We start from the raw sequence: 10,901 nt of genomic DNA on the forward strand, positions 1-10,901 counted from the left end.
GCTGACTGACAGCTCAAAGTAAGCTGTAACTCTATCCACCAAATTAGATTTCTTCCCAAACAGTGTCAGACCTGACAACAGAGGAATGCTCTTTCATACATATTACTTGGGATTTGCAGCCCATTTCATTCATGTACCCAGCTTATTTCGCTAATATTACATATTTCTAAGTGAAACCTGTTGTTCAAGAAGAAAAAAGTAGGACGGGATCTGACTGTGATTGGATGGTAAAAAACATGCATTACATACCAGTGGATTGTGAAAGACTAGTCCCTCTTGAAAAGCCATCAGCATCTGCTTTTGAGGGGGGAGTTTTTGACAGTGATGTGGAGGCTGACGGTCAAGTTCATCCTTCAGAGTAATGGTAGTGCTTCTTTTAAAAATTGCAATTTGCTAGTGTACAAAAGTTATTTCTAGTTCACAATTTTGATTGGCAGAGCTATTTGTATCACTCTGCGTTTGCACGTACTATACAGAAGAATTCCAGTTGGAAATTGTTTCTGCTCACTCAATTTGGGAAGGTTGAGAAGTCTACCTCACATGAGAGTAGACAAATGCGGTTACACTTTATTTTAAGGTGTCCTTGTTACAGTGTAATTATACATTTAAGCATGGAGTAATATTAATTAACTACATGTACTTAATATATGGTTAGGGTTAGAATTAGGGTTTGGCTTAGAGTTACTTTCTTTCTCATTCTGAGCGTGAGTTCAGCTCAGTTGTTAATATTTCATGTGCCCTTTGAAGCGAGGCAGTTAAAAGCACTCAGGATAATCAAGCTCAGCTGAAGATGAATTCTTGCTCTCTGCCACCTGCGACAGTAAAAGCTTCATACTGGAATTTAGGGTAAAGGGCAGAAAGCAGGCCTGAGTGAAGTAAGTCAGAAAAGGCACTCAAATGGACCTACTGATGAAGTTTGCATAGTATCCATCCTAACTAGTATACACAATTAGAGTCAGTAAGTAGAAAATAATGTGCAAAAGATACCTGGATGCTTTATAATTCCTGATGACTTTTTGAAGCGTGCATCTGTGCATGCCTTTTGGGCTGATATTATCCAAAATTCCTTGCACAACAAAAGATGATTAGTTTGTTAGGATTTTGTTTAGAATTGTTTAGTGTAAAAAGTTGTGATGCCTTTGGAAATAATACATCAACTAAAGCTATGCTAACATAAAGAGCATGTCACAGAGGTATGTAGTATCAAGACCCATTTATATTGGCGTCTTATTAGATACTTCAATAGATACTATTATAGAATTAAGCAATAATACATTGACAGTCAGGGATCAAATTAACTGCTTTAATCACAATTAAGGTTAATTTGTGAAATATGCCTGTACTAGCACTATAGCCTCAAGATATAAAGCAGTAGAGTAGTGCAATTGTAAAACAGCGCATACGTTATGCGTAATACTTATTTTTACACTTTATAGCTAAACTTAAAAAAAAAAAAAGTGTTAGTATATCATATTATACTTTACCTCACATGTTGTGCTTGGCATGAGAAAAGACAAGATATTATACAACAAAAATATAAATTCAGAGAGCTTTTATTTTTACAGCTTCAATTTTTGTCCAGTGTCTCAAAACATAAAAAATAAATACGGCTATGTCATAAGAAATCCAGTGTCTTTTGTTATGAAAAAATGATTTAAAACACCTGCAAGTCTTTTTCTCTGCTGTTTCTTTGGAATATGAATCGTGAACTGTCATTTAATTACAAAATAAAACATCCATTTTCATTTCCTTGAGTCTAAGGGCTATGTCTTCACAGTTCAAACGTTATTAAACATCGCCACTGAATATTGTCAAAGGTGAACAGTAGACTTTTAGTCTTGTGTTTTGGGACTACAGCACCATAGAAACCCAAATTATTAACTCTGCAAATCAAGTACAAAACATTATTGATTTAACCACATTGGATAAAAAATGATCTTGTATTAAATGTTATTAAAAATGCTTTTCAATATACAAATGACCTTAAAATATTACAATTTCAAAAGAACAAACAAAGAAATATATATCTACACAGTAATTACATGAGAAACATATTAGTTACGAGACGGATCTCCTCAATGAGGACAGGCCGAGCCGGGCACTTGGTGAAAATTTCAGCATTCCGTGATTTACTTTTCATAATCAGAAAATGTCTCTACACAGTTCCACACTTGCACAGCTTTAAGAAGCACTAGTGCTAAAACGTACAAAATTACACAAAGTCTTATGTGTCTCTTCAAGTCCACCTGTCACTCGGTCAGAGCTTGCCGCTCGGCATGCTGGGAGGGTTGTAGTCCCACGTCTAGTGGTTTGGCACAGTTTCCATATATCCTCGCTGACCCTGTCTTGCATATTTACATACATTCCCTTTTCTTTCCTTATCATTTGTTTCACAGGCAGACGTCTGCAGTAATACTGTTTTCCGATGGAGCCTGGACCCCAGGGACACGCTGGAGGGCAAGGTGCACCTATAGGGAGGGTCTTTGGGTAATCCACTGTCATTTTCCACATTCCTCCCACTGTCAAGGGCTGATATTCTCCCCTCACGAGGGCAGAAGTTCCTCAGGTTTCCTGCTGGGTCAGATTGATGTTTCATTACTGCCGCTGTAGTGAGCAGAAAGGGAGAGAAAAGGAAGGAGGATACATGCGGGTTAGAAGGGTGTTTGGGCCAAGTACAGCAGCCGCATGCCACATGAACAACAGGTGTAAAGAAGACATTCATTGTTTCGACACACATGCTTCAGTAGACACAAAGAGCTGAACAGAATTGGAGGGCTCACTTTTCAAAAGCATGCAAAAACAAATGGCAGTTCATTTTGAAAAGGTGTTATTTTATCTTCTTTTTTAAATATATAATGCAGAGATATTTGGTATCACTACCAAGTTGAAGTGAGAAAAAATAGTAGTGATATCAGTCTTTCTTCAGTATCGCTATTATCAATTAAATTCAGAGTAATTTATTTTTTTTGTAACATTTTGCAATATGGTCTCATATGTTAACAGTAATTAATGCATTAACTAATCTGAATTTGGAGTAAGCAATATCGCACAGAATTTCTTAAACATAGTTAAAGGGATAGTTCATCCTTTACTCACCCTCATGTCATTCCAAACCTGTATGAGTTTCTTTCTTATGCTAAACATAAAAGAAGATATTTTAAAGAATGCTGGTAATCAAATAGTTGTTGGTCTCCATTGATTTCCATAGTATTTCTTTCCCTACTATGGAAGTCAATGTTTGGTTCTTCAAAATATCTTCTTTTGTGTTCTATATAAGAAAGAAACTCATACAGGTTTGGAACAAAATGAGGGTGAGTAAATGATGAAATTTTCATTTTTGGGTGAAAAAATTAAAATGTAAAATTAGTTAATAAAAATATGTGTTCATTGTTTTGTCACGTCAACAGATACAACTTATGCTCTTAAAAATTTTACGGCAAATGTTCAAATTAATATGAACTAAGATTAATAAATGCTGGCATAAATAATGTAGTTAACAAATGTTAACAAATGAGGCCCAATTGTAAAAAGCTACCATATTTTATATTGAATTCTGAGTGAAATATGATCTGGACAAAATTCTACTACTAAAATAATGCTTTTATTTTTGTAATGGATAAACAAATAATAAATAAATAAATAAAAAAAGTTTTGAGTGAAACAAGATGCACGACAGAAAGGTGTCTTACTCAGAGTCTGACTGGTTGCCGCCGTTAACGGTCCCTGATCTCAGATTCATGGCCATGCCGTTCTGCTGCTCTCGTGGTGGGACGGCTAGCCGATGAGGGGGCTTGTTTAGGACATTGTGACCATTGCCCCCATCATTAGAGGCTATAGAAGGCGCTCTGGAGGAGATGGTGGGTGGGTTGTAGTCCGATAACTTCTCCCTAAGTTTGTTTTTCATGTTTTTGTCTGTCAGTGGAGGAGGATATGTGATCTTATTCTTTAGAATCCCTATGAGGAGAAAGTACACGGGAATATTAGTATATATGTAGAATGTATAACACAGAGGCAACATCAAATCACAATTTGACTTGATGTTAATTAACTCTCACCCTTCCTCTGTTCAGGCTGGTGGTTGCTGTTGGCTTGGATGGAGGCTGTTGGGTGGTCTTGGTCCTGAGTGGTCTCTCCAGTGTGATTGAGTTTATTTTCCTGATGGAGCTCCACGTTAACTTTAGTCTCCACTCTCAGTCTCTCTGCCCCTGCGGGATCTTCACTGTCACTGGCTGTCATGGCTTCAGTCGGCCAGTAAGGCTTCACGTGATTGGACACAGTGTCCACTGAGACACAGAAGAAGAGGTTAATGTTATTTGACACTTCACTTAACTTGTAAATGCATCCATCAATGTCAGATTTCCATATTTTAATGCAATTCCGAAGGCAAAATACCTTCTCTTGTACCCTTTGGAGTGCTGTGTAATGGTTGTCTTTCATTATTCCACTTTGGCTTCATGTCCATGTCTTCATCTTCACTGTCGGACGAGTGAGAGGAGGCGTATGAGCTGCTGTGTTCATCCACAGAGAGCTCGCTGTCTGAATCTGAGTCTGAATACACACAAATATATGTCAGCTCTTTATTTGAGGTGACATACACAGTTTGGCAGTTCACAAATATAGATGTCACACTACATTGGGCTTGTCTACATGTGGATAACAGGCAGTAAATAAACGTATTAGTGTTGGCTTGAAAACGTTTTTCAACTTTTTCTTACCATCTGCTTTAGTGCCGTTACGGAAGAGTGAGCCGTCAATGTCAGTGTGTCCGGCTTTAGCATTTCCAGATGAAACACTGGGCTTCTGACCCAATTCATCCCTGTGTAGAAGTGAAATCAGGAGAATGATTGATATTCAAGACAGATGCCAAACACATGACCTCTAGTTGCAATGAGTTTTAGATTGCAGTGAAAAAACTAAAAATTAATAACCCATATATAACTAACTTCATATCGTCTGGCTCAAATTCTTGTTGTCTAGAGCAAGTGGTTCTCAAACTGGAGTACATGAGATGACGGTGAGGGGTACGCGAACAAAATTCTGAGTTTTGGCATTCATTTAATACCCCAACTTAAAGCAACATTAAAACCGAACGTATTTCTGACAACTTCCAATAACACAATATGACTAGCCTATATATTAAATGTTTAAATTATACACTATACTTTTCAAAAGTAGAAGTCTCACCTAGGTGTTATGCTCACCAAGACTGTATTTAATTTGTTGAAAATACAGTAGAAACAGTAATATTGTGGAAATATTAATATAATTTAAAATAACTGTTTTCAATTTTAATATATTTTTAAATGTCTCTCTTTTAAATTAGTGTAATTAATTTCCACAAATCAGTCCCTCTGAACTGTCAATAAATCAATTCAAAATGTGATGCAATGATTTGTTGTATATATATATATATATATATATATATATACTGTACACACACACACATTTTACTGTTTATTACTATGTATATTTATACTGTAGCATGAAATTAAAGCAAGAAGCCCCAATAAGCCGTTGTTTACAGTGAATTTATAACAGCAAAGGGGCATTGTTAGGCATGACGCGAAGCAGAGTTACCAAACAATGTAGTTCCTCAGAATCAGTTGTGGTTGCAACAAAGTGGTTGCCGAGCAACACACAAACGTAAACAAAGGTGTATGTTTGTAGAGTAATTTACAACAGCTTCGAACATGGCTCAGCCAATCAGAATCAAGGACTGGAACTATCTGTTTTATAAGAAAAGGTTAAACATCATGCTTCCTAGTGCTTATTGTAGTAAACATTCTACTGAAGTATTATTATTTTTTAAATTGATTTTTATTTTATTTTACTTTACACATTTTAGATTTGCTTGGCAACAATGGCTGTTTGAGAGCATATACTTATCAAAATGCTGAAACCTGTTAATTTAAATTAATTTATTAACCTATATTTCCCAGTCTTACTTAGTGTTATTTTAGCATTATTTATATATTATTATAGCATTATCTATTATTGTTTTAGTAATCTGTGTTTTTGTCATTTTATTAGTTTTTGTTTGATGTAATATTTCTATTTAGTTTTATTTCTATTTCAGATTTAGTACTCCAGTATTTATATTTAATTTTAATTAAGCTTTATTTGAATTGCTAAACTATTTTAATAGGTTTAATATTAGTTTAAGTTAAGAATAACAACACTGGTCATACTGTGAGCTAATTAGTTGGTCAATCTGCTATTATGCTATTGAGGTGAATTGTGCCTTCGAGATAGCATACGTCATACCATAATATTGAACCCTGTCAACAAATTCAAATTATTTAGACATGATGATACATGCTTTGAAAATTACTAATGAACTGAATCTATAAACAGAGCATGCCTGCGTTCAGTGTACACAATACACATGCATACACAACATTCATAGGAATACATGCAAGAATGTGTTTTGGAGTTTGTGTACATTATCGCAGCACTGCAAAGCAAAGCAGAAGCAATGCACCTTTGCTCATGCATATGAAAAGAGAAAAGTCATTTGAATAAAATAGAAAGTTATTAAAGTGTTATCAATAGGATGAGAGAAAGTGAAATGTTACATAATGAGAGCGTAGCGCCATGCCCCAGCAGTAGCATGTTACCTGTGCGTGTAAGTAAGGTAGCTGCTGTGACTCTTGGCTGACCTGACTGTGCTCTCCAGAGACACCGTCGACTCGCCGATGGCAGAGCGGTACAGCGTGCCGTCCTCCATGTATGTGTTATTACAGTTTAATGTACGCTAAGGACAGGGAAAGAGCACAGAACTGTAAATCAAGCAAAATAATACATTTCCAAATGCTAGACCACTTCACAGCTTCCTTTGATGCCAAATTACGTGAAATTACTTTCTTATTGCTTGCAAATTACTTAAATGACTTCCTTATTAATTTGCTACTACAAGATAAACTGACATTTAAACCGATCCTAACTGCTGTTTCTAGACCTGTGAAAAACAATGAATGTGTAAATATTTAATAGCATAAACGTGTTGTAGTGACTTACTGTAAGTAGGGTGGTGCGTGTGGCGCTGGACTCATCAGGTAACGGTTTCTTTCCCGTGAAAACGTTTTTTAGATTTTTCCTCACCTCTTTATTGAACACGATGTGGAAGAGGAAAATGAATATGCCCTGAAAAACAAACAGGAAATGGTTTATAAAGGGATAGTTTACTAAACAGTTCCTGGTAGGCATTGTCTTCTATAGTATAGGAAAAAAATACTATGGAAGTCAATGGCTACCCAGCAGGCACACGACGTCATAAGACATTGGTATTTGGTTAAATTTTGGTTGCTATGTTGGGTGACGATGTCAATTCAATGTCTAATGTCAATATTAATTTGATGTCCAGTACTGACGTCAGCTGATGCTGCTATTTGTAGTTTTTAGGTTGTGTAACCAAAATTGATGCCAAATTGGCGTCAAATACTGACGTCAGCCTGATTTTTATTCTTAACTTTCTTCCAAATATCTTCTTTTGTGTTCAGCAGAAGAAAGAAACTCATGCAGGTTTGGAACAACTTGAGGGTGAGTAAATGATGACAGAATTTTCAAATCGGTTTTCAAATTCAATTTTCAGTTTTCAATTTTTGCTATGTCCTTTTTTATAATTGTTTTAACATTTCTATTTATTTGATTTTAGTTTTAGTGTTTGTAATTGTATTACTTCAATTTAATTTAATTTAATTTATGCATTTAGCAGACGCTTTTATCCAAAGCGACTTACAGTACATTTAGGCTATACATTTTTTACCAGTATGTGTGTTCCCAGGGAATCGAACCCACAACCTTTTGCGCTGCTAATGCAATGCTCTACCACTGAGGAAAAATAATGCACACCCGAGGTGTAGCGGCCTCACCACCTCGGGTGTGCATTATTTGTCTAATAATTCAACGGCCCGTCGTCAATTATTCCTTACATAATAAACAATTTAAACTTTTAATTTCAACAAGTTGCTAAGGCAATATTTCTAATTTTTACATTTTCTAAGTGTACATTTTTTTCATCTAATATTTATATTTTAATACATTTCAACTTAGTTTCTATTACAGAACTTAACTTTTACTTTTAGTTAACAATAACAACACTTGTTGATGTATTAAACACATCCTGCATCTGCACTGCAGTCTGCAAGATTTCCGTACACAAGAACACACATAGAGGTTGTTTAGCGCTTTTGCATGTATAGCGAGCCTTACTATGAACAATAGTTAAAATTATGCTTGCCTTATTAGTCTGTTTTGGAAAAACTGAGGTCAAGAATAGAACAACTGTTACCTGCAGACAGCTGAAGATGGCAAACAGATAGTGGAAGGTCATGACATTACTGTTAACAGCCATTAAACCCAGCAGCCAGGTGGCGCTAATGAGCAACAGGAGCAGAAAGGCCATCCGCAGAGCAGGACTGGAGCACATGTAGAAAACCACAATAAGTACCATATTTCATAAAACAATCCTCATAAAATGCTCTCAAGGGACAGGGTAACACTGTCTTACATGACTCCAGACTTTTCATAGGAACGTTGCCTACGGCCACACGACGCCTTTGCCGCCAGCACAAAGATAATGATGTTGACCTGTTTAAGGATTATGACATATGATCAGCTGAGTACGGAGAATGGAATGAGACTAGTTAGAATGATGAACAAATGATGAGTAGATGGACTTACCAGCACCACTAAAGCGATGGGTCCTGCAAAACTCCAGATGAGGGTGTCGTGGACGGACAGCCAGCAGAAGTCAGGGTTCCCATATCCTTGAGGATCCAAGCCCACAGCCAAACCTGATGGGACACAAACATCAATATAACTTTTACAACATCTTAAGAAAACATACTGTTGTGGGTGGTTGCCAGGGCATTGTTAAATACCTGTAATTTCTGGGGTGTTGCTTAGTGGTCGCTATAGTGTTCAGAGTGCTATTAAAGTGTTGCTATGCTGTTGAGGTTGTTTGGAGTTGCTAAGGTGTTCTGACTGGTTTCTAAGCATGCTGCTTTAGTGTCCTGAGCATAGACTGTAAAAAAAAAGATGAACGACGTGTCTTCCTTCTACTATAGATAAGTGAAGCCAAAACATCCCAGGTATGGTCACTGTCATCTTGCGCCAGTGGCATCATTTAGAGACTGACATCGTGTCTACATCAGACGTGAGTGGCACGATGCAACGCAACAAAATACTATAGAACCCATTATAATCAGTGATGCTGTCTACACTGGATGCGGCGCGGCGCAACAAATCCCCAACAGTAAATTGATGCCGCGCTCTATTTATGACGTACTGACACAACGTTCAAATGAGTTTTAACGGTCACTTTGTCACGTCCAGTGTAGACAGACTTTAGCTGTTGCGTCGCAACACGACAACGGTGTACACAGTGTGAGTCTGCGCAGTAGTGCTCGCGAGGTGGAGTGCAGTATCACAATCCTACCCAAACTCCCACAAACCCAATCACAAGCACTTAATCATGACACCACATCCCATATTTATAGCATCAAAAAAGCAAACCTTTTAGAAAAATGAACACTGGAACATACATCAGCATGATAAGAACTACCTAAAATGATGGGAACCATCTTTGGGAAAAAATTATTTGACATGTAATTTGATTTTTTAATTTGGCTCACGTCCCATTTGTTTACATGGAGAGGACATAGTTTATAAAACCCAGTCAGCCACCAGGGGGCGATTGAAATGTTTTGGCTTCACTTTTCAGGACATGTGAGTCACACTTGGTCCTGAATGACTGCTATGGCCCTGTCCCAAATCACACCCTAAACCCTCACAGTCTTTCTCTGAGTCCACACTTTCGTGACGTAATGGCGCTTTGACTGTTGGGTAGAGATCTACAGTGAAGCTTGCCTCAGTGCGGGTTGAGCAGAAGTGTGCAGCTAGGGCTCATACTGGCGCCAAGGAGGCGCTTGCGAGCACCCTTCTGAAAGTTAAAATGACAAATGGGACACCCTACAGTCTCATGGACTTAAAAGACACATGCACTTGGCGGCCAATGTAAGTTCGCAATGTGATCACTTAGAAAAGTAACAGCATACTTCTCCTCTATAAGCAGAACAGAGCAGGATGAGTTACACACTGAAGTCTGTTAAAATCCCTAAGCAACAGTATGAGCAATGAATTACAGAATGGAGTAAAGAAAGCAAGCAGCCATTCATTAAGCTGGGAGGAGCAGAGAGGAGTCGGGTCAGCCTCTATTATCTCTTGGATAGGGGCTCTTTCACCGCTTTGAGCATGTGCCAGTGGAGAAAGTGACACCCATTATGGAGAGCAGAGCCATCGGAGAGAAAACAGAGAAAGAAAGAAAAAAGAGCGAGCAAGAGAGCGAGAGGTAGTAATATGAAGACATTGGCATCCTGTCTCGTTCCCACAGGGATCACACACACACCATCCAAAAGAATGGGCGAGTCCAAGCACGACGACATGAATGCGTGTGTGTGCTGGTTTACAAACATTTCTAATAGTCTATTAGGGAAATTCATGAGCTGAAGGTGTGTATCCGTGTTGACACAGTGGACTTACGCTGAGCGTACAAATATGAACCTGGACAGACACTGGGTTGGGTGTAATGTATGTACATGAAATAGTAATTAGTGAATAGACTAGAGAGGGTGTGTGTGTGTGTCTCTGACCTGTAATAATAGCAGGTATCCCCCAGCCGATGGCGTAGTAGAAGCGCATGTGGCCGTGGTTGATGTTTCTGACTTCAGTGAGCATACGGTAAATGTGCAAACCCTCCACAAATGTCCAGGCAAACGTGCACATGTAGAAGTAGTGCAAAAGAATGGCTATTACCGTACAAACAAACTAGAGAGAGAGAGAGAGAGAGAGAGGGAGAGAGAGAGAGGGAGAGGGAGAGAGAGAGAGAGAGAGCGAGAGAG

The 10,901-nt window shown here is 37.9% G+C and overlaps 1 protein-coding gene across 1 annotated transcript in view; it reads right to left on the bottom strand.

Annotated features, from left to right (window-relative positions):
• Positions 1–1,558: 1,558 nt before the first annotated feature.
• Positions 1,559–10,901, bottom strand: part of celsr1a (cadherin EGF LAG seven-pass G-type receptor 1a) — a 95,872-nt gene continuing 86,529 nt past the window's right edge. Inside the window, exons 25-35 of the mRNA XM_016457419.1 lie at positions 10,653–10,827; positions 8,683–8,795; positions 8,510–8,589; positions 8,291–8,417; positions 7,018–7,143; positions 6,618–6,754; positions 4,716–4,816; positions 4,393–4,548; positions 4,056–4,283; positions 3,690–3,954; positions 1,559–2,604 (exon numbers count right to left, since the gene is read on the bottom strand). Of these exons, the coding sequence (XP_016312905.1) occupies positions 2,580–2,604; positions 3,690–3,954; positions 4,056–4,283; positions 4,393–4,548; positions 4,716–4,816; positions 6,618–6,754; positions 7,018–7,143; positions 8,291–8,417; positions 8,510–8,589; positions 8,683–8,795; positions 10,653–10,827 (1,533 nt within the window). The 3' untranslated portion in view covers positions 1,559–2,579. The remainder of the gene's footprint in view (positions 2,605–3,689; positions 3,955–4,055; positions 4,284–4,392; positions 4,549–4,715; positions 4,817–6,617; positions 6,755–7,017; positions 7,144–8,290; positions 8,418–8,509; positions 8,590–8,682; positions 8,796–10,652; positions 10,828–10,901) is intronic.

This window comes from Sinocyclocheilus anshuiensis, unplaced genomic scaffold (assembly GCF_001515605.1).
Source record: "Sinocyclocheilus anshuiensis isolate Anshui unplaced genomic scaffold, SAMN03320099.WGS_v1.1 scaffold1016, whole genome shotgun sequence".
Lineage (NCBI taxonomy): Eukaryota > Metazoa > Chordata > Actinopteri > Cypriniformes > Cyprinidae > Sinocyclocheilus > Sinocyclocheilus anshuiensis.